Genomic DNA, 22,668 nt, shown 5'->3' with positions numbered 1-22,668 from the left:
TCATGTCAAGTCTTATTGTCGTCTAGCATATGTATTGTGTTGCTTAGTACTAGTCTAGAAGCGGGTCGTCAGCAACTAACTGGATGTAAGTAAGTGATCATCTGTGTGTATGTTCAACGTAACGCAATCTCGGCTACACTTTAACGAAAAAAAAAAAAAAAAAAAAGCAAGCGTGTTACATCACACCTATATACAATAGATCGATTCTAGGGCTGACCAATATTACCTGGTAGGTAACAATTGCAAGCCCTCAAGTTCCCTAATCCATCTCTATGCAGCATCTGAAACGAAAGTCGCAAGAGTGCGCCGCCTTATGTCCGAGACACAGCGATGAGGCTCAATTCGACAATCAACAGGTGGAATTAAACCCCCAAGAAGAAAAGCCACAGTTACACACACACACACACACACACACACACACACACACACACAAGGCATGCATGCATGCATGCGTACAAGACATTCGATGGATTTTTTATACAAGAAATCTGGAAACGTCGCTAAAAGAGAAAAGTGTCTACCTACTGCTTGCTTGCTTCCATGTGTCTTTGTACTATTCTTGTGTTCTGTTACACAACAAAGAGTAAAACTCGGAGTTTGTCCTTTGTGTGTAAGAGATCATTACCAAGTGTTAGTGCATGAATTGTTATAGGGAGTCTATAAACCAAATAAGTAATGATATCAAGTCGTAACGAGACCTTGTTACACGGAGTCTGATTCAGGGACTTTGCACCTTACAAGTGTATAAGTGCAGTTCAAAATGTCATAGTGTACGGTGGTTGAACATAATATCCCTTTTGGGAAGTCCGGTGGAGTACCTACTCGAGTCTTCTAAGAGCACAGAGGCACCATTGGTTGTATCGACTATTCATTCCTTAATCATTCCTATCTTTGCGGTACCTTCTCACATTCCTCCCTTTTTTGAGCCCGTACCAGGGTATTGTTCCCTTCAAGACCACACTCTGGTCTTTCCTTCTATAACAGACGCTAAAAAACCATTTTGATCATCCCACCAAATGAGAAATAACAAAAAGAGAGACGCGTAACCATAACCTCCTTAGAAACCCGTCCTTTGTCCGTCTAACCAGGTATATCCATCAAAGCCGTGAAACTCCATCTAGCCAGTGAATGTTGTTTGTCTTTTTGAGCGCGCGTGCTACAACGTGTAACCATGATCCATCGCAAAAGGTCGAGGGAAAACAAGTCAGAGGGGAAAAGGGGGGACCAGTAATCACCCGTGGATCCGGCCGGTAACTAGGCAAGGTTCGTTTTGGAAGTGTTGATAGCCTGTTCTTCCCCGCAAGAAGCATGACTGAGTGACTGACAGCGGGCGGCGCAAGATCCAACACGGCGGAATCCGGGGTCCGCCATTTCCGCTAGTTGGATAAGGGTGATTCCGGAGATAGCACACTCTTCTCAAGCACGCACCCGCCGCCCCTAAGAGCGGCCGTAATGCCATACCTGTAAGTAAAGTGTATATGTGTGTTCACCGTCTGTTGTCAGTGTGAATAAGGGAGAAGCATGGAATATCGTAAAATGAACCACGAGGGTGCCTGAGAATAATGGGTGTGACGACGGCCGTTAGGCTCTCGACTACTTAGTATTGTCCGCCGGTTTCCGATCGAAGGTTGCCAAGAAAAAAAAACAAAAAACAAAATCATCGCGCATCGTCTTGGGGTTCGTTCTTGGCCGTGGGCAGCGTTTGTCCCGTTGCCTGAAGACACTGATCGGGCAAGTGCCAACAACCTGCCGTAAAAACGATTAGCCTCCAAACGGAAACCATCATTGGCAGAAACGCTTTGCACTTTATGCAACTTACCGATACTTGCAACAGAACAACCAGCCACAGCCCCAGAATAATCCTCAAAGCACACCTATCAGAACCATTTTCCAAGGGACATGGCAAAACCCTCAGTGGCCGACATCTGTGCCGGCCAGGTACAGAAGCGGGCTTAAGCAGACCCTGGGATGCAGGGACGGCACGTTCTCATCTTGCAGTACCGGCACTCATAGATGAAGTAATGGGGCCCTGACTGGCATAGCTGACATGTCCATTGGATCAAGCTACTCTCTGACTTGATCAGGACAAAGTGGTGCGCGCAGCCGTTGGAAAGTGCCATTATGATAGTTCGACGGTGCTGTTTGGTCACCCGAAGAAGGCCAGACTAACTTGAAGCCACCTGGTTGGTTGCCGAAATGGATATTCGAAAATTCAATACCCGTATAAAGCTGTCAGTGCCGGTAACGTTGGGCCTCGGCGTTATTTGAGGACTCTTGTCTGGAAAGTGATGCACTCTGATAGGACGTTAGAACCAGAGGGAAAGCCAAGAAAAGCCTGTTTGGGTGATAGGAGCGTTGGGATTGCCCGATTACGGAATTCTTAAGATCTCTCTTACCAATTTCTGTAGCACAGCGACCTATAGCTGTCTTTCTGGACGATGAAGGAAAATAAGTGTACGTGGGTGAGTTCGAGTGAAGTCGAGATGAGATCTGGAAGGTTTTTGGAAGGCTGAGTAGTCACTGGTGATTTCTGGACTCAGGAGGAAGAATGGAAGGGAGGATCCAGGCTAGATATAGATTCACAACCGAAGCAGCTGAGGTTGGAGTTTATGGTAGGTTGGAGCCGCGAACGTTTGGTGAAGGGCAACGGCCGGTGTTTGTAAAACGTGAAGCTCAAGTTTTTCGACGGGTATCGAACTGGAGTAAACGGAGATAGATGGGTCAGGCCTTTGTTCTTGTGTTTTTAGCCGTTTGAGAGTTCGAGCATGCTTCTATAAAAGCTGGTAGCTTGACACAGTGACCCGTCAAATCCAAGGTGGGAAAAGTTGGGACGACCCAGCGGCATGACGAAGCGTGGTTTCCGAATCCGAGAAGAAGGGGTCCTTGGTCTGTCACCGTTCCATAGACATTACACGGGCCCGGAAAATGGGGATGGGGGAGATAGAGTAGCCGGCCTCGAAATCATTGACCTCAGTGTAGGTAGGGTAGGTCTGAGTAGCAGGGCGAAGTAGATGACGGCCATGTCCCTGCCTGTTCCATCCCTGCAGTGAGGATCCCGTCATATTCTCTTTCCACAGGCCTGGTACATATAACCTGACTGGAACCACAGATGTTCGGGCCCTGGACATCCAACGTCAAGAGCCGGAGACCGGGGCAGGCCACATGGGGAGAAACAGCAGAGTGATAACATGGAAAGGGACTAAGTAGAGGTCAGTTAGCACCACCCGGCCCCACGAGTTTCCAGTTTCCATGTAGCAGATTCCATGTCTAGCTCCACTAGGTGCTGCCCTAGCGTACCACCCCTACACTAGGTACCTAGGCCGGAGGGTGCTTGTTAGAGGAGAGGTACGTAAAGGTGTATTGGCCCTGTCAAGTATCTCTGGTACCGGGTACATGCACTGTTTCCAGGTGGCTTGAAGGACTCGCTATGTCCACTAGAAGTTAGGGTACAACTGGATATGTAAGGCGCTGGAGGCATCTCGATTCAGTGTTGCATGTGGCATCTCTTGGCAGTTTCCATGTAGCATGGTATACCACCTAGTCACCGTTACGGCACTTGTAAGTGGTGCAGGGTCATGGAGATGCATGCCCACAGCTCAGGCTTAGCTTATGGTAGTGGGTGGTGGGGTGTTGCAAATGTCTTTCCAGGCCTAGTTTCCCACAGCGTCACGGTGTCGCGTGTTTCTCGATAATCACATCCTTTTCCTGGTACCTGGTGTGATTGAGGACGACGACAACAACGAAACAGATCCATGACAGCCAAACAACCACCTCCCGCCGGTTTCGGCACCCAAATCGGCACTAGCCACAGTTGAAATGACATCCATTGGATTGAAAAGGGTTGGCGACATATCAGCCAAGTCGGAGACAGCAGGGCATTCCCGACGGCAACAAGACCGCCAACACTTGAACCGGGCAGAACACCGCACTTGTCGTGTCTTTGTTGACGAGGGAACCCTGTCCTTATGCCCTCTGTAGCCTTGCTGAATCGTGTCCCTTGGCAGAATCATGACCCTTTTGGGGTTACGATTGGGTAGCTTGGGGCTACTCGGAGCATCACGAACCGACTTATCGAGGCGGATCAGCCGTCAACCTTGGATCCGGGCCGTTTCCTTACGCCGTGGCCTTGAGGACAGGTCTAGGAACCTAAAAAGGGTGGAAGACTTGACAACTGATCCCTCACGCTTTCCCGAAGAGCTGGGAATGCGCAACAGCCCGAGGAAACGAGGGATTAGCAGCAATCCAGCAGCCAGCCAAACGGTCAAAAAGAGGGAGTTCATTGGCTCATCCGGTCCTCACGCCGCAAACGAGGAGGGTGTCTCGGATGGGAAAATCGACAACCAGCCTTGGGAAACACTCGGGCGGCAGTTTGACGCCACGGAATGCTGCACGACGTCTATGGAGCGACGTTGTACGAAACAGACCAGATATCCCAGCTCCGTGCTCCAATGTCTCCGACCGGCCACTGGAGCAGACGACATCTGGATGAGGCAGTCGGCCGGCGGTGAGTTCGACCATGTTGCATCCCATATGGACAAGCTGGGACGCCGTCTCCTTTGCTTTGACCGGTTCGACAGGGGGTCGGTGTGAAGGGGGTGACGAAGTAGACGGGAGTCCTCAGCAGCCGAGAAGCCTTCACAGCCTACATGCAGCGGCACTCGATGGGTATCAGGATGGCCAAAAGACGGGGGTAAAGCGCAATATTCACTAGCTCCATGGCCCAGTGTCCACCAATCCCCCATCATAGGGTCGCAGGATGGTTTATGGGATGTGCCCAACTCGAGTCTAGTCATTGGTGGCCAATCGAATGGGACGGGGGAGGATGGTGTGCCCAGGAACGTGAAAGAGTCACTCGATGATCTTCTCTTGTCTCCGCCACCCGGTCCGTAGAGGTCATCACGACCCTAGAGGTCCTGAGAGATGGTCGACTGGCAATGGCGCTTGGGTTCCGTTGAAGGCGGAATGTGGAGAGGCGCCGGGTGAAACGGCTATGAAGATATGGTGCTTGTGTGATGGCCCACGGTGGCTTGTTTTGGGTCTTGGAAATAATCCACAGCGGTGATGCCCAAAGGAGATGCTTGGAGCCTGAGAAACCTTTTTTTCAGGGTGATGAAATCATCCCATGGAAGGGAAGGGGGAGCTTTGAGCATCGACGTCTGCTACCTAGTTTGCTGCCCTCGGGTGGCCGTTGATGATCTGCCTTCCATAGATTCCATCTCACTGTCACTCCTTTCCACTTTCATCTGGAACACCCCGCCTGAGCTCACCCCTTATGGCAGGCAAGAACTGAAGATCGCTCTGTACTACGTATCTTCCGTGCGAGTCGCAAGGGGACTACGTAAAGGGCAAGTGCGACCTGCTGCTCGGCCCTGTCTCCCCTACCTAGGCACCTACCTAGGTATGTAGGTAATTCCGCTAAGATTGGGCACCTAAGCCTAGCGTAAGTAGAGGTAGAGGTACTTCTCGGAAAGGCACCATAACTCGGCGAGCTCCTTCCATGTCTTGAGTTGTTCCTGTCTTTTGCATTTGCCCCTTCTGGATCCACAATTCAGTTTTGTGAATTGCTGCTTTAAATTATGCACGTTTCTGTGCCTGGCTTCAATGGCAATCGATGCTTCCCTGCAAGAGGAAATCACCTCTAGTGTACTCAGCTTCTTCATCTCCAGGACCTCTGCCGTCACGAGTTTCTTATCCCACCCAGCCCCAGTCAGAGCACATGCTGTCCCTGACTGCCGGATCACCATCTCAACGGTCAAACCCCGACGTCTTCGCCTTCAGGGTCCGAATGCGAATACCCTTCAAACCCGGGATGGAACGTCACCAGTGTAAAGCCATCAGCAAAGGCCACAAAGGATCTTCAGATGTCAGCATCGGGCCGACGCGACACCATTTGTTTGCAAAAACGAGACTCCTCCCAGAAGAGGACCCGGAGGAGGTTTACCGGGGCGACTGCTCATCTTACCTGAGGCATGTGGTGGGGCACCATCTCGAGCATGATGTAGATGTGTCCATGTCGCTTTTCTTGCCTGATATCATTCATCACGGTACACCACAGCACAGTCAGGTCAGCCCTTCCAGTGTTCCGCTCAACAGTGACACCTCAGATGGGCGTGGGAGATATGTACATGGTATGTATGCGTGGGTCGAATACTACAGTATGCTGCCAGCCTAGCAAGGGTACCTACGAGGGTAACCGTCGAGCTGGAGCCTCCCCTGGTGCGGAATCTTCTGAAAAGCTTCTAGCGCCCTTCGCTAATACTTGTTAGGGTAGCCATGACGCTCCAAGGGGTTGATAGTGGAACAAGCCTCTGTTCCACGAAAGCTTCCACGCAGTAGCCCGCGCACAAGGGGCCCGAAGGTGCCTCCGGGGCTCCGTTAGCCATGTCGAACGCCTCATCCTTCCATCGTAACCAATGCCATAGAGAGTCGGTCGAACCATTTCCAACCCATGGTGCCCGTACTTCGAGGGGCGTTGCACATCGAACGACCGACCATTGCGATTCCGTTAGAGTGGCTGTGTTCGTCACTGTACACACAGTTCAGGAGTGATGCTGGAATTGATGCTACCTCTGCACTGCAGCCACATGTTTCTCCTCGTTCGGCACCATTACTCCTTTCGGCACTTCCCCAGCTTGACAGTCTATCAGATGCCTTTTGAGATCGCCTCAACGGCGTCGCACGTCCCTCCGAAAGAAATGAAGGCCCACGGCATTATTACGGCGAGAGAGCCTGGTTTCCACCACTTGCGACAATAGCGGATTTGAGAGCGGATATACGAACACATCACCTCATTCCGAACACAGGCTCGGTCTTTTACTCTACACTATTACGGAACAAAATTCCGCTCAAAATGTCTGCTGTGGCCAGTACGGCAGTTTGCAGATGGACGTACCGTTTAGTCGATCATCGCCGGCCACCGGCAGCCTGGCAACCAGTACAAGCTTGACTTTCTGCCGCACTGCTGACCATTCAGCCAATTGGCATGATTCCGGTCCGCTCTGCTGACTTTAAACTCATGCGCTTCGCCTAAAGTCGCCTACAGTAGGTATGATTCTTGCGTCCTACCTAGCCTAGCGAGCAAAGCTACACTACCTACACAGCGACCGCCCAACTACAAGACCGTGTACAAAAGACTTTTGAATTGTAAACATGCCCATTTGGCCGCTGAGTACCACGATACATGGAGTGAGCGGCGGTGTGAATGGATCGGCTGGGCTAAAGCTATCAAACATCCACGCCAATCAATGTCTATAGCATGACTTACTGTGTAAAGCGGCCGAGTCGTGGATGCTGGCTGTTTAGAATCAATCTTCCACCTGCCATCGTCATGGCTACTGTTCAACATAAGGTCCTGATAACTGTGCCCAGTCCACCAAGATCTCTCGCATTTGGCATATAACGGTACCTGATTACATGCAGATAGACCCACCATGCATCTACAGTGTATATGCAGGTCGCTTCAACCGGACGTGGACCTTTCCCCTCAAATGGGTCCATGCGTCTGAACTCTGCAATTCCATCACGTCAGATACGACTACACGTTTGAGCTAGTATCATTGAGCCTTGAACTAACAGCTTTTGTCACTCTATATGCAGCTGTAATCACAACTAGAGTGTGGTGCCGTTACCTGAAATCTTTGGTCTACATTTCAGCCAAAGTTCAACGTTCCCGGGAATCCGAACCTTCCAAACAATATGACATCAGGAGAGGAGCTTGGCCAAATCCGTCATATCATATCACAATATGTTAAGTCACGTATGTAATGCCGCGAAGATCTGGTATGTTGTCCAAGATGGTCCTTAGCCTCATATGCCGGTACCCGACGTCACGTCAAACCGTCGCACAGTGATGAACGCCATCCCGTTCGTAATGGTGGGGAGTGCTACCTACCTCACATACAAAAGGTGTCTTGAAACCTTCCAGTGCGTTCCCATCATCCTTTTCGATACTCATCAACCAAGTCCAGGATGTTGAGCTCTCACTACAAGTTAAGTCAAGACAAGAGATACGGTGTATGTCAAACAGGAAGAACGGCACTATTTCCCGTGGTTCGAATGTTATCAAGAGACTTTATGCGTCCTTGCTTTGTGCAACATTTGAACCTCTTCGAAACATTTCATACTTGGTAGGCCAAAAGAAGTTCGACTTCTAAGCCTAAGACCCGTCAGGATATGCCATCAAAGCAAGTGCCTCTAACTGGGGGTGCTACTTATGCTTGCTTCCTCCATCTGGAGTTCAGTTGTAACCTCCAAAGACATAAAGTAGACTCGACAGTCCCCAGCCAATCCTAGTACTATTGTACCACTATAGGTAGGCCTTCATGAGTTTTCGACTTACGCTTCCACCCTTTCTTCATTTCCCTTGCGTTACTAGCCGTCCATCCGAGCCGTTAAAAAACGATACTCCTCCTTCTTGGCCGTAATCCGCTGCGCCCACCAGTATCACTCAACGTTGCGCCACAAGGTTCCTTTTCAGTTTCTTGGGGGTGAAGGGGGGGTGGTTTAGTTAGCCAAGAATCCACTTATCACCATTTGGAATTTACAATACCTTGAGTCCACCCTCCAGATACGGTTGGAAGGATGGTCAAACATCATCAGTATTTATTCGTGTCATTGGCGTGGAGTCCTCGGTTTGCTTTCTTCAAAGGCACAGATGGTACGTTGTAGAATGCGCAGTGAAGGTGAAGAAGCACAGCTATCCATACTGTTTAACGGTGACGAGATCGACCGTCACAGCAACCGCCCGCCCGCATGGCTCGCAGTGCACGGGAACGAACACACAGGAACTTCCAGATTTGTAGGTACGCTCGGCGGGATCGAAGCATCATGCCTGCAGAAAGAAGTACAAGTGTTTGCTTTACCCAGCCAGTATTTTCCCCCTCCTCAAAACTGAATCCAGTGGTACACATGCGCAAGGATATATATCCCGGAACTTTGAAGAGTTCATCACATGTTTCCAGTCAGCCAAGCAGTGAACAATGTCAGTGCTTGATGAATTTATCTTCAATACTTCGTTTCCCGTCAAACCTGTTGAGTGCCTCTATGTAATTAAAGGAAAAAGAGATAAAACGGTTTTGCAATATCAAAACACATAGCTTGATGTGACCAATCACATTTGAGATCTCTACCTCTTCCTCAACAGGCAGAATATTACCACACCTTCCTGTCTAACCGCACCACCCCACACCACACTATATAACCACCTCGGAAGAAAAATGATATTTGGCTTGTATAAAAGGTAGTCTACCTAACAAGAATACGTATCCTCATTATATTTCTTCTCTTGGCACACAACGAAAAGTTTATTACATAGGTAGTCTCTCGATCGAGATGCAAACACTACTATTTACTATCCCATCTCAACACTTGGGGACATTTGTTTTTCAGTGATCGCATTGTACTACGGTGGTGTACAAGCAAGATCACAGTTTAGGAGACAATCAGCTAGTTAGTAAGGATTCGTCGTGGATTGAAGAAGAAGATGGAAATCAAGGAGAGACTAAAGAGAAAGAGAAACAAGTAGATTAAAGGACAAAAAGAAGAGAAATTCCACCCCCCCCTCAGCCCCTACGGAAAAAAAAAAAAAAAAAAGAAAGAAAGAAAGGGAGAAAGAAAGAAACAGAGCACGGAAAATAACAAGGAAGAAAGAAGAAAAGTTAAACGGAGGGAAAAGTTCAAGACAGGGAGAAAAGAGAGAGAAGGGAAGGGAGTAAGAAGAAGAGAGATAAAGAGAGTAAAAGGCAAAAAGACCCTTTTGCGTTGTTGACCGTTGACGTCAGCTCAGCTCACTCAAGCCATGTCAGTTGATACCGACTAGGAGGATGACTCGCTGTTTGTTTCGATTCAACAATACTAGTATCATTTCATAACCCGTTGACAGGCAAGGTAGGTAGCAGGTACCCTAGATATCGAGAGCAACGACTAAAAGTTTACAAAAGTCTCAGTAACCCCCGAGACGAGTCAAGAAGAATGAATGACAAAAGACCAAGCGACACCATGCATGCATGTCTACTATTTAGTAATAGTACTCGCTGAATAACATAACATAATATGATATTAGAGTTTCGCTCTTCCTCCATCTTTGACATTCACACATTTCCTCAGCGAGAGCGCATTCCTCTCACCTCACCGAGCCACACCAACCCAAACCACCCAGTGATACCTTGCCTCACCGAGCCACACTAACCTATGCACAGTGACACGTAAAGGCTTCAGATGCCGCTCAGTACTGTACTGATCCGGAAACCCAACCCGATAATGTAACCATACTGACTTTTCGGAGATTATCAAATGTCATCATGACTTGCCCCTTCCCCCTCCCTCCTTTCATATGTAGATGCACATAAGAGCGAGAGGGTATCATTCACCACCACCGTCGTCTTTGTTTAGGTTACAATCAATCCCCCGTCTTGTGCCGGGCTTGCGTGTCACCATTGCTGCAGCAGCAGCAGCAAGAAGAAGTGCGTAGTCGGCCCGGTCCAGGGAGATCATAACAAATTAGCCAGGAAAGGTGGTGGGTGGAGGCTGAAACAACCCCCGAGGCCCCGAAGCCGTGGTTTTGTAGGAAGGTGGGTGGGCAGGGTAGATAAGCCGGGAGAATCTCAACCAAAGACGATAAATGCACGGACGGTATGTATACATATAGAGTACAAAAATAACGGGGAATCAGAGAGTGCGCTGATAATCAAGCCTATCGGTAGGCTCCATTTTACTTTTCCTATTGCTCCGTCCTCGGCGCAACAGCAGTCAGAGGTGTTGCTGCTTCCACTTCTGGCAGCAGTGATACATCTCCCGCAGCAGCTTCTGGCGACTCTGATACTTGGGCTTCGGCAGCACTGCCATCGTCAACAACTTCAACGTCCACGGCATGCTGATTCTCAGGAATCTTGATCTCCAGGACATCAGAGTGGTCGTCCGTTGTTACGTCGTCAACGGTCACAGCGTCGGTGGTATTAGCAGCGACAGCCTCGGTGTCATCAGGCTCTATCACCTCCGGTTCTACCTCCTTCACCCGCTCCGCCTCAGGTGTCGCCTCTGATTCGGGTTCCACTTCGGTGGCCTCGTCACCACCCTGCGGCTTTTCTTGGAAAGTAAAGGCATCCGATAGGTTAACCGCCAGAAAAGTCTTGGGCAGTTTTACTCTGAATGAGGACGATGAGTGTCAGTTATAATCCTAGTACCATGGTATATCAAGTTCAGGTGGGCAAAATGACTTACTGGTGGAACTTCGCCCTCAACGTCTCAATAACCTTGATCCAGTCTGTATGAGCCGTTAAGCTCCTGCGCGGAGCACAGCCAATGCAATGCTTGCTGTCAAGCTGTACATCCAGCGGGTCAAAAACGTGACAGCCAGGGCTGATGGTAATCTTGATGCTGTAGTTAAAGGCAGGAATGCCATCCGCATCAGCTGGCGGGTCAGCTGGCATTTCGTACAGCTCGAACGAGATCTGCGAGAGGTAGTCGAGCTCAGGGATGGTAGCTCGCTTGATCTTGGTCTCTAGGCCGCCCTCCAAGATGCAGTTCAGGAGGGTGTAGATGTGCGACTCCTTGGTGAAGTATATGAAGGACTTGGCTTCATCCGAAGCCTGCATTTCCTCAAGGTCCTTGACAATCTCCTTCAACAGAGGGAGAGAGGTCAGGAGTCCAATTTCAAGCTAGGCAATATGTTAGTCATTCATTCCAGAATAGGAAAGCCATTTTTGAGACGGGGCGCTTCTCACCTTTTCGCTGTCCGAGATACCATACTCCTGTGGGCAAATAAAGTCAAAGAGGACCTTAGCAAGCTGGTACAGCTCCCTCAAAGGCTCAAAGCGAGCATCTGTCTTGGCCTTGGTCTGGCTGTTGCCCCTGTGGAGGTGGAAGTACCTCTCCGGGAGCTCCGATTCCGGACCTGGCCCAGGTCTGAACCCGTGCAGGAACGACCGCCTGCGGAAGATACGCTTGACAGCCTTTGAGTCAATCTTTTCTGCCAACGAGCTCTCAGTGGGTTTGGAACCTTCATTATCGGTGCTCGAAACAGGGGACGGTGACTTTGCATCCTTGCTTCCATTAGGAGGGGCCAGGATTCCGTAGTCCTCCTCAAGCATAGTCTTTGGTGGAGTAAACACCCATTCGAGGAATTGACGGTTGTGCAGGGCATCGAACTTCATGGTATCGTAGAGTTCCGAAATCTTGCTAGGGTCAACCTTTTCGCCGTCGCAGAACTCGGCGAACAGCTTCTCCCAACGCTCCTTGAACAGCTCGGCGTCCTCACCACAGCACCATCTGGCCTGGATGCTGTTCACCGCGTTCACATGTGACGAGCCAAGTGACGACAGCGACGAGCTGGAAGTCTCACTGATCATCTCCATACTAGGGTTGTTGATCGCATTGAGAGAGTTCACAGCACCGCTGTAAAGCTTGGCGTAGTTGTGCTGCATGACCTTGCGGTGGAAGTTCATGAGCTGGACCACGCGTGTCTGTACCTCGGACGGCTCAGGCATGTTTTCAGGCCAGGCAAATTGAGGCGGCCGCTCATTGCCCTTCCGCAGAAGACCCTTCAACTTCTTCTTCACCTTATCCATCTCGTCCTTGGCAGCGTTCGAGTCGTCAAGAAGGTCCTTACGGATGGTGATAAAATCGGGAGGTAATTCCTTCTTCTTGCAGAAGCTAGCTGCCCAGATCTGAGCGCTGGTAACAACACGACGCTCGCTGCTGCTGAAGACGTGGACCTCCTCCAGGATATCACGGTTCATGAGACCAAGATCACTACGCATGCTCTCACCGAGTTCCTGTGCCTGGTAGCGGGCGGAGTGTGTCGGCTCGCCGCCCCATTTCACAATGAGCTGAAGCTTATCCAGCACCAAGCTCTCCTCGGCAGCAGTGAACTTGGACATGGTAACGCCTGACAAGGAATCGTGCCTCTTGACTGGCCTACGAGGCTTGGAGTTACCGTCCTTGTCGACACTGTCACCTTCACCGGGTGTAGCATCCTCCTTGGCCTCTTGGTCAGGCTTTTCGCCCTCCTTCTCTTTGTCTTCCTTCTTGGGCTTGTCTTTCTTCCTGAACATTGGCTTTATTTGGACCTTGGTACCAGCCCATCCGCCCTTCTTCACAAGGACGTTGCGGAGTGACTTCAGCTTGACAGGGTCTTCAATACCAGCCTTCAGGGCCACATCAACAGCATCAAGGACACTTGCCAGCGCCGGCTCACCAATCAGGAGCACTTCTTCTTGGTGACCCTTGAGTAGCTGAATGAAGGGGTCTGTGTGGAACGTGAATTTGTACTTTTGCTTCGGCGTACGATCAGCGTGGCGGATGACAGATACCACACCCTTGAGCTTCCAGCTAGGCTTCGGGGGAGGCGGCGGCGGCGTCTCCTCATGCTCATGCTCCTGTTCAGCAATAGCGACAGAAGTGAGCGAAGGGGTAGTGGGCAGCGTTGATGGCGCTGTGGGTGGTGCACTCTCTCCGCACTGACTGTTGCGCGGGCTGCTCGGCTTGGTTGACAGCTTAGAGACAAGCGAGGTATCTGACTTGACGTGCGGCGGCGCATCGTGGTGTCTGGTGTGGTCCGACCTCTGCTTGTCCAAGCTCACCTTACCCTGGGCTGCCGCCAATGCGCTGAGTTCCTTCTCCTTATTCATGAGAGCTGCGCGAGCGGCAAGAGGATCAGGCACCTCGGAGATGGCGGGAGACGGGCACGGCGAAGGTATTCCACCCCTGCGCTGCCTCTCGGCGATAAACATTTCCCTGAGGATTTTGGCGCACTGGTTGTAATAGTCCTCATTATCTTTGACGAAACTCCAGCCGTTCACGTCAATGACATAGCTCTTGCCCCCGGCCCGCAATAAGTCGAAACCGCAAACGCGTTGTCCGAATGCTGTGCTGATTTTGCTCGCAATTTCCTTTTCCTCGTCGCTCAAGGCTGTGACATAGCGGACCTCTTTTCCATGCGTATTTCTTCGCACGACGCCGTCCACAACAGGGGACTTGCGAGTCTCAGCGTGACAGTATGTTGGCCCAACAGTATACGCCTTCACGTCCTCGGCATTGTCGACCTGCATGAACTTTTCGTAGATGAAACTCTCGTCGGGCTGAGTGATGCACCTGGGCACGTTGAGATCCTCCACATATTCACTGCTCTTGTTGCCGATCTTGCGGAAAAGTTTCCTTGCACCACCGCCAGCGTAGGAAGGAAAGTAGATGATGATATTGTGGTCTTCACCGCTCGTGGGCTTCTCGACAAACGGCTTCTTAATTAGCGTTCCGTCGACGGAGAGAACATCGCCGTTTTCGAGGAGCTCGATCTTGCGCGGCGCGACCTGCTTGGCGTACTCTGGATCCGTATTCGTGGGCTCAAACTGTACACCGCTGACGTCCTTGATGAGCTTGCAGATTTCAGGGGTCAACAGGTGAGGGCCACCGTCCCGGTTCACTTCGATGCGCTGAGGGGTGGGGACACCGATGCGGTCCAAGAGGCGAAGGCAGAGGCGGCGGTCCCATAGTATCTTTTGCATAGGGACATCGTTGACGCAGAAGGGCTTGCGTGCCTTGACATAGGCGATGGCCTTGTCAAGGGGGAAGCCGTCCGAGTAAAACGAGATTAAATAGTCGCACATGGGCCAGTTTTCGACCTCTGCATCACCACCAGACAGTTAGTCATTGTTTTTCGTCCATAATGATGCAGCAACAGCGCAGGATCGACGCACCTTCATCAAGAATCACTTTATCGCCAAAGACACAAACATCAAATTCGCCGTTCTGAATCAAGCGGTTCAGAATATTTCTGCTGGGCTTGCTTCTCGCCTTCACATCCAAGGCACACACACCGATAACACCGTAGGGCGCAGGCTTGTGCTCCTCCTTGGGAGGCCGGTGTTCATGGCCCGATACCACTCTCTCACCATTGGGACTCTGATTTCCGCTAGCAGCGGTACTACCACTGAATCTGCGCTTCGCCCTGCTCCTTGACCTGGGTGGAATCGCTCGCGGTGTGGGTGGTGCGGGTGGTACGCCGTTAGCAACAGCCGTGTTCACAGGAGCCGGAACACCGTGGCCGTGAGCCTGCGAAGTATGGTGATGGTTTCCCCTGCTCTGGCCATCCTTGAGCATGTCGCCTATCTGCTGAAAATGCGATTCCCGCGGCGAGAGCTGGTGGGTGCCTGGCGCGCCTTGGCTTCCCGTTGTAACAGTAGTTGTCGAGACGCTGGCTTCTGCCGTCTGGGCGGTGCTGGCAGGTGGGATGACTCCCGATTTGGAGGGGGCGGAGGAAGACATGAAGCCTGATACCACTCGGGCAGGGCCGGTGGCGCCGCTGGTGCTGCCGCTCTCGGAACTGGGAACCCCACGGGCCGAAGCTAGAGAGTATATGGACGAAATACTCTTTCGCTTGTTGCTGTCTGACTGGCTGTACTCGAAGCCAAAGAAGGACGAGTTTCTGCGGCGGGAGTGGTAGGGGTATTCGCGTTGGGTGGGGGTAGAGGGATTCTGCAGAGCGGGATCGGGGAGTTGGCGTTGTTGTTGTTGCTGTTGCTGAGGTGATTCGGCGTTCGTGTTACCGGTCCCGGGGCGTAGACGGGGAGTCTCCGAATCTTCGATCGTAGCTGAACCGGAATTAGTGATGACGGTAGTGGAGCATGAATGGCTATGACTCTGACCTTGATTCTGGCCGTTATCGCCGGCGGCCAAGGCAAAATCTCGGGGAGAAAACAGGGGTGGAACCGCCGAGGCGCTGCCAAAGCTGCCGGGCACATGTACTCCACCGCCCAAGTCCGAGTATCCTTGGCTGTTATTTGCGTCGCTCCAGGCGTCCGAGATGAAGGAGCGGAACGAATTGGACGATTCGCGGCGGCTGTGCGAGAGCGAGGCGCGCGGGCTCTTTGCTAATGACGACGATGCTTGTGGCAGGGTGACGGGAGGGGGCATCGACACATTGGCGCGATCAGCATGAACAGATTGGCTGCCAGGCTCAGAGTATCTGCTCTTTCGGCTGGCTATGCTGTTGGTAAAGGAAGAGGCGAGACTGTGTCGTCGTTTGGATTTTCCGGTACTTGTAATGCCGCTGTCACTGGTGATGGGGATGGCGCCGGGGACTGCGATGCTCGACGAAGGTGTGCCTGCCATGTCTTTGGCTTCTTCGACAGGCACGTCCAAGCCGCCGGTTGCTGCTTCTGATGTCGCGACGGGAGTGTTTGGGTCTTGGTCCGGATGGGTGAAAGAAGAAGCTTCGGAGGCGGAGGACGGCACGCTGTCGGCGGACAATGGCGTACGATCGAGGGAGGTAGGTTGGAGGTGTGCTTCCATGGCTTCTGCGGGAAGCTGCAGGTGCAGCCTATGGGTTTATATATCGTCGGCGATAGCAGTGGCAGTGGTGATGGCCGGCTGGACGATGGTGATCACGCCTAATGGACTCGATGTTGGGCGTCGCTTGGATTGGGAGAAAACGGGGAACTGCACTTCTTATTTGGTGGATGTCTAGACTAGACTAGACAGCTCCTCAACGCAAATAAAGGATAAAAGAAAAAGGAAAGAAAATAGAGGTTGGAGCGATTGGGGCCTAATGGCTTTCAAGGTTCCAACTAAGCAATTGATAACCGCAACCAAGTGTTTCGACGACGGGAAATGGGGATGTCAATCTGTCTTTGATCCTTTTCTTCTTCCCTTTTTTTTTTTTTCCCCCTCAAGCCCCAGATGGATGTTTCAGTTGTCATCCAAGCACAGCTCATAAGAACAACATGTAATCATCGAGATAGCCATTGGTACACAACTGGACAAAAGGTGGATAGCTTTGTGGCGACACGAGGAGAGACAAGAGCTAGGTAGGTAGCCCAAGTTGGGATGATGCCCAAGCGTTGTTTGCGCGGGGAGGGAAAAAAAAAAAAAAAAAAAAAAAAAAAAAAAAAAAAAAAAAAAAAAAAGGAAAGAAAGAAAGAAAGAAAGAAAGGCGGCATGTGGGCAGTTTCCGTAAACGGACCCGGTAGTACTAGTCCGAATTCTGAACGTCTACGTGTAAGTGCATCCGGATCCCACCATTCATTCATTCCCTTACACCGGAGGTTTAGTAGCTCATGGCAGAGAAAGGCTGGCACTTTCTCGGGTACTACATGGCGATTAACCGAATGGTCGATAGAATACACTTATTATACCTTCGGAAACTCAGTCCCAGGCAGTTTTTGCATGGAGAAATTCCCAGGTAACTCTGGCCGATGTCTTTTCGATTTTTTTGCCATCCCTCTCGAAATTCTGTAATGGCCTTTCCTAACTAAAGCGAGCCGTGTTGGACTGTCTAATTCGGTTATATTTACAGCCACTTCGTCATCATAACTGGAGGTCCAGTCTTTTTCGTCATTGGTGTGCTTGGATAGACACAGAAAAAAAAAAACCTCTCTAGTGATCGACAATAATGGACACCAAAGAGCCCATTGCCCGGGTTGACTACTGCGTACGATATACGATTATTAGTGACGACCGAATTTCTGTCATGTCAAACCAAACCTTTGCTGGCGCCTTATAATATAGCCAAAGAGAAAATCCAGAAGAACGCTGAAGGTGGGTGTCATTGCGAACCGTATGCCGTGGACATGGCCCCTATGGGTGGACGACCTGAGGTGGGTTCGATGGATGGACGGGATGATGACGCCGCAGGCCAGCATTTCGACGCTGAAGCTGACAGGGGATGGTGATGCTGTGCTGTGCTGTGTTTCACAAGCAAGAGCTTTTCGCCCAGTTGGCGGGGCAGATGGTGGTGTGGGGTTCAGTTTGGAACACAGTCTCGACTTCTGCGATGATGGGAAACGGTAATCCCGGTAAAGGCTGCAAAATGCGGCCGGGATCGCAGGAGGTTCCACGTATATATGTACACAGTGCTTGATTTAAGCTCTGTGGGTCCTGGTCAGAACGGTGGTCCCACATGCGTCCAGCTTCCATGCTACCCCATATGGCGAGGCAGACCAATCATATGGAGCTCTCACTTGCCTGCCCCAACTGACCCCCAAACTGTGGCTGAAAATTTCTGGTCCACCGCGACAAGGCTACCATCATCGAAAACTTCAAACTGCGACTTTCAACAAGGCTTTGCAACTGAAAGGCATTCGCAGACATCGTGGTAGTTGGCAGCATATGCCACTCGACGACATGATGCCGCATTCCGATCGCGAAATTACATCCGCCAAGCGGCAGAAGCTCAATGCCTCTGTCGTCAAGTCCAAGGCGCCTCAGAAGAAGAAGGGTTCTTCCATCTTTGCTCCCTTCAGAGTACGTCTCTTAACAAGTTTGCGGTGGTCTGCCGGTCGCATGGGAGTCCTCAAACTAACAACAAACTCACCACTCATAGACTGTAGGCTTGGTATCTCCAACAAGCGTTCCCTTCACGTCCATCCCCCTCGGCAAGACTACCTTCCAGATCACCACCTCCGTCGGCCGCTCTCTCCAGACCTATGACCTAAAGAGAGGTCTCAATCTCGTTTTCGTTACCCGCCCCCAGACTCCCGCCGACATTACCGCGACAACTGCTTGGAAGGAAAAGGTATTCGCCGCTTGGGGTAACCCTCAAAATGGCGAGGCCCAAGGTATCTGGGTCTTTCAGCGCGGAAAGAAGGTAGCTGAGCTTGAGCTGCCCGCCGACCTCAACCAGCCCATCAAGCAGATCCTCATCTTCGGTTCCTGGATTGTTGCATGCGCCCAAACTCGCCTCGAAGTATGGAAGTCGGCCACCCTCGAACACTACACGACCATCTTTTCCGTTGCCGCAAAGAAGGGCGACAACGAGCTCACTGGAGGCGTCGTCAACATGCCTACCTTCCTCAACAAGATCTTTGTCGGTCGCAAGGACGGTTGGGTAGAGATCTGGAATGTCAGCACCGGCAAGCTCATCTACACCATCCTTCCGCCCTCTCCCGACGCTGGCTCCGTCACCTGTATGGAACCTACCCCGGCACTTTCGCTTCTCGCCATCGCATACTCGAACGGCCCTCTCGTCATCCACAACGTCCTTACCGACAAGGCCTCCCTCAAGTTGATGGCCGGATCCGAACACGCCCCCGTTACAAGCATCTCCTTCCGAACTGATGGTCAGGGTGCTGGTCAAGATGGTACAAAAGATGGCGTCATGGCTACCGCCACAAGCATTGGTGGAGATGTCACATTCTGGGATCTCAACAAGGGCGGCAGGGTGATGGGTGTGCTCCGGAGCGCCCATAACCCGCCATCACACACCGACAAGACCGTGCGCGGAGGTATCAGCAAGGTCGAGTTCCTCCCAGGACAGCCCGTTATCATGACCAGTGGTTTGGACAACTCGCTCAAGTCCTGGATCTTCGACGAATCGCCCTTCTCGCCCGTTCCCCGTATCCTTCACATGCGCAGCGGCCATGCCGCCCCCGTCAACTGCCTGCAATTCTTGCCAACCGATTTCGATGGCGCCGAGGCCGGCAACAAGTGGCTTCTCAGTGGTGGCAAGGACAGGAGTCTGTGGGGCTGGAGTTTGCGACGCGATGGCCAGAGCTCCGAGCTCAGTCAGGGTGCTCTTCGCAAGAAGGCCAAGAAGGTAGGTATTCTTGCCAATACCGCCCTCGGCGGCCACGGCCCGACTACATCTTTGGACGACCTCAAGGCTCCCGAAATCACATGCATCGCCTCCTCGCTCAACCGCGATGGCGGCATGGGCGCTATGCCCGGCAGGCAGGTCATCTGGGACAAGGGCAATGACAAGAGCAAGCCGACCAAGTCCGAGCTTGCTGCCATGACCGGCTGGGAAAGCGTAGTGACAGCTCACAAGAACGACCCCTGGGCTCGCACCTGGTTCTGGGGCCGCAAGCGTGCTGGTAGGTGGGCGTTTAAGACCGGTGATGGCGAAAATGTTTCTACCGTGGCCATCAGCCCCTGCGGCAGTTTCGCCCTCGTTGGCTCCGTTGGTGGTAGCTTAGACATGTTCAACCTCCAATCCGGCCGTCACAAGCAACGCTTCCCCTCCCGACTCACTCCCGCCCAGATGCGCCAGCTGAAGATGCAGCAACTTAAGGCGCTCGACAAGGTGAGCCAGCTCGAGAAGCGCGCCTCCTCGAAGACCTCCTTTGCCCCCGGCGCCGGTAAGCACACCAAGTCCGTAACCGGCATCGTGGTTGACCCGCTAAACCGCTTCGTGACCTCCTGCTCTCTCGACGGCACCGTCAAGTTCTGGGACTTCGTCACAGGCAACCTAGTCGACGAGATTGACTGGGCGCCCATGGTGCAGATCACGGGCTGTCGCTACCACGCCGGCAACGATCTCATCGCTTTCGCGTGCGACGACAATTCGATCCGCGTCGTCGACATCGAGACCAAGCAGACCATCAGAGAGTTCTGGGGCTGTCGCGACACCATTAACGACTTCACCTTCTCCAACGACGGTCGGTGGATTGTGGCCGCCTCGCAGGACCGTGTCGTCCGCGTCTGGGACCTGCCGACGGCTCACCTCATCGACGCCTTCCGGCTCGAGAAACCCTGCACCGCCATCGCCTTTTCCAACACGGGCGAGTACCTCGCCGGCGCCACCGAGGGCGAGCTGGGCGTGCACATCTGGACCAACAGGACGCTATTCAAGCACGTGCCGACCAGACAAATATCCGAGAAAGACATTGCCGAAATCTCGGCCGGACCTACCAGCTCAGGCGAGGGCGGTCAAGGTCTCATCGAGGCGGCCTTTGAGGAAGAACAGGAGGACGAAGAAGATGAGGGCGTGTCTGCGCCGGTCCTCGATCAGCTCAGCGCCGACATGGTGACGCTCAGTCTGGTGCCCAAGAGCAGGTGGCAGACGTTGCTGCACATCGACCTGATCAAGCAGCGCAACAAGCCCAAGGAGCCGCCCAAGGCGCCCGAGAAGGCACCCTTCTTTTTGCCTTCGCTCCGGGATGGGACGACGAACCCACTGCTGTTGACGGAGGGCGAAAAGAAGGATGAGGAGGAGAGCCGAATTTCGAAATTGACGCAACTCGAGACGACAAGGACGTATCAGACGTTTACGGCAAAGTTGTTGGAGGGTGCCGAGACGGGTGATTGTAAGTTTTTTTTTTTTTCCCTTCCTTTTATTACTTCCCTTTTTTATTCGGTCTATTTTACTAACCATCCCCGTTTGATAGACACACCCTTCATCACCCACCTCAAGTCCCTCTCCCCCTCCACCGCCGATCTCGAACTCCGCTCCCTTTCCATCGGCGGCCTTGATCCGGAGTCTTCTGAAGACAGCAACGAACTCCTCCACTTCATCCGCGCCATGACGCAACGCCTCGCCCAACGCCGCGACTACGAGCTCACGCAAGCGTGGATGACGGTCTTCTTGCGACTGCACTTTGACGTGATCATGGAAAGCGAGACGCTGCTGAAGGAGTTGGCTAGGTGGAAGGAGCAGCAGGAAAGGGAAAAGAAGCGGTTGGATGATTTGGTGGGGTACTGTGGTGGTGTGGTTGGGTTCTTGAGGAGTCCTAGGACGTAGACATAGACATGGACATGCATGGATGGGTCTAGATGAGGGGAAGGGAAAGGGAAGGGAAAGGAAAGGGAAAGGGCAGGCTTGCATAATGGCTATGAGCGACCGAGTGGCTGTAAAAGTGGTTGGGATTGTGGACATATGACATGAGCGAATCCGATCTATTTTTGATAGTATTTACATTATGGGTTTTTTACAACTAGCCTTATTTTTGGGGGTTTTTTGCTAGGATGGATGGATGGGAAAAAAACGGGATAGATTAAGAGTGCTAGGTATATCCAATACCAATGTGGTGGATTTTGTCATGTCACGTCAACTGAATCTACTACTTCCTAACTTGCTGGTCTGAATTGATAAAACGGTTCCCTATGAAAGGTACCTACGTAGGTAAGCATATTGCGCGATTTGGGTTATTATGCATATATTGCTGTTCATCATGCAGCTGAGTGGTTTGGTCTGTCTGTCTGCCTCTAAGTCCCACCACCGATGTTTCAATATCAAACAGACGAAATAGATGAGATATGTGACGTATCGGGATAGTTACCGACTGAGTGACTGGCTGTAAGACCCTGAGCTTGTGAAGCAAGTCCGATACTTCCTTCTATTAATCGACCCCAGTTATCGATCGGCTATAAGGTACACTTCAGGTACTTACGTAGTGCTTGGTAAATGGGAGTACTGTAGATTTCTTTCTTCGAATTCCTTCTTCCTGTCATTTTTCTCGCTTTTCATTCTTCTTTGGTCTACTTCACCTTAAAGTTCTTCATCTTTCCAGTGGTAATTAACTTAACCAAAAATTCTCGTCCTCTATCGTTGCGTCTCAATTATCTCGAGACTTCTTAGGAGGTCGTTGTCTTTATGTTCTCAATCCTGCCGACTGTTACCAGAACCGAACGTGTAACTAACATCGAGTAGATAAATAGTTTGGCATCACGGAAAAATGTCAGTCAAAGTTAGAGAAAAACTTCAACGAGAGTATAAACAGAGACTATGCTAGAGATGCTAAATACGCGAGTTCAAAGTTAGATTGCTGTTGCTGTAGCTGCCAATGTATCTGTGATTTGTTTTGTTTGTTGTGTTTTGTTTTGTATGTATGGGGGAAAAACTTATTATGACTTGGAGTTCAGTAGTGTGTGATGACTTGTAATAAAGACAAATTTCTCCCACCACCCAGCATCATCATCACCTCACCTCTCACAGAGCTCCCCTCACTTCCACCCACTTCC

At 51.5% G+C, this 22,668-nt stretch overlaps 4 protein-coding genes across 4 annotated transcripts; 2 read left to right on the top strand and 2 right to left on the bottom strand.

Moving 5' to 3' along the window:
- Positions 1-4,008: 4,008 nt before the first annotated feature.
- Positions 4,009-4,890, top strand: B0T23DRAFT_399586 (uncharacterized protein; the record flags this gene model as incomplete). Its single annotated transcript, XM_062838434.1, has 2 exons — positions 4,009-4,504; positions 4,712-4,890. 2 exons carry the CDS (start codon positions 4,009-4,011, stop codon positions 4,888-4,890), a joined length of 675 nt encoding a protein of 224 aa, XP_062688784.1.
- A 1,349-nt stretch (positions 4,891-6,239) lies between these two features.
- B0T23DRAFT_423580 (uncharacterized protein) lies at positions 6,240-7,329 on the bottom strand (the record flags this gene model as incomplete). Its single annotated transcript, XM_062839833.1, has 4 exons — positions 6,240-6,526; positions 6,893-6,958; positions 7,097-7,221; positions 7,265-7,329. The coding sequence occupies 4 exons, from the start codon at positions 7,327-7,329 to the stop codon at positions 6,240-6,242; spliced, it is 543 nt and encodes a 180-aa protein (XP_062688783.1).
- Positions 7,330-10,717: 3,388 nt separating this feature from the next.
- On the bottom strand, positions 10,718-16,284 carry B0T23DRAFT_325366 (histidine phosphatase superfamily-domain-containing protein; the record flags this gene model as incomplete). Its single annotated transcript, XM_062835503.1, has 5 exons — positions 10,718-11,141; positions 11,218-11,654; positions 11,721-14,617; positions 14,691-15,584; positions 15,639-16,284. 5 exons carry the CDS (start codon positions 16,282-16,284, stop codon positions 10,718-10,720), a joined length of 5,298 nt encoding a protein of 1,765 aa, XP_062688782.1.
- A 1,724-nt stretch (positions 16,285-18,008) lies between these two features.
- B0T23DRAFT_346449 (Utp21 specific WD40 associated putative domain-containing protein) lies at positions 18,009-21,786 on the top strand. The gene is made up of 3 exons (XM_062835971.1): positions 18,009-18,234; positions 18,314-21,014; positions 21,096-21,786. Exons 1-3 carry the CDS (start codon positions 18,100-18,102, stop codon positions 21,446-21,448), a joined length of 3,189 nt encoding a protein of 1,062 aa, XP_062688781.1. The 5' UTR covers positions 18,009-18,099; the 3' UTR covers positions 21,449-21,786.
- The last annotated feature ends 882 nt before the right edge of the window (positions 21,787-22,668 follow it).

The sequence above is a fragment of the Neurospora hispaniola genome (assembly GCF_033458365.1).
Source record: "Neurospora hispaniola strain FGSC 10403 chromosome Unknown B0T23scaffold_9, whole genome shotgun sequence".
NCBI lineage: Eukaryota > Fungi > Ascomycota > Sordariomycetes > Sordariales > Sordariaceae > Neurospora > Neurospora hispaniola.
The sequence above is the reverse complement of the archived record's forward strand: the minus strand, read 5'-3'. Positions and strand labels throughout refer to the sequence as shown.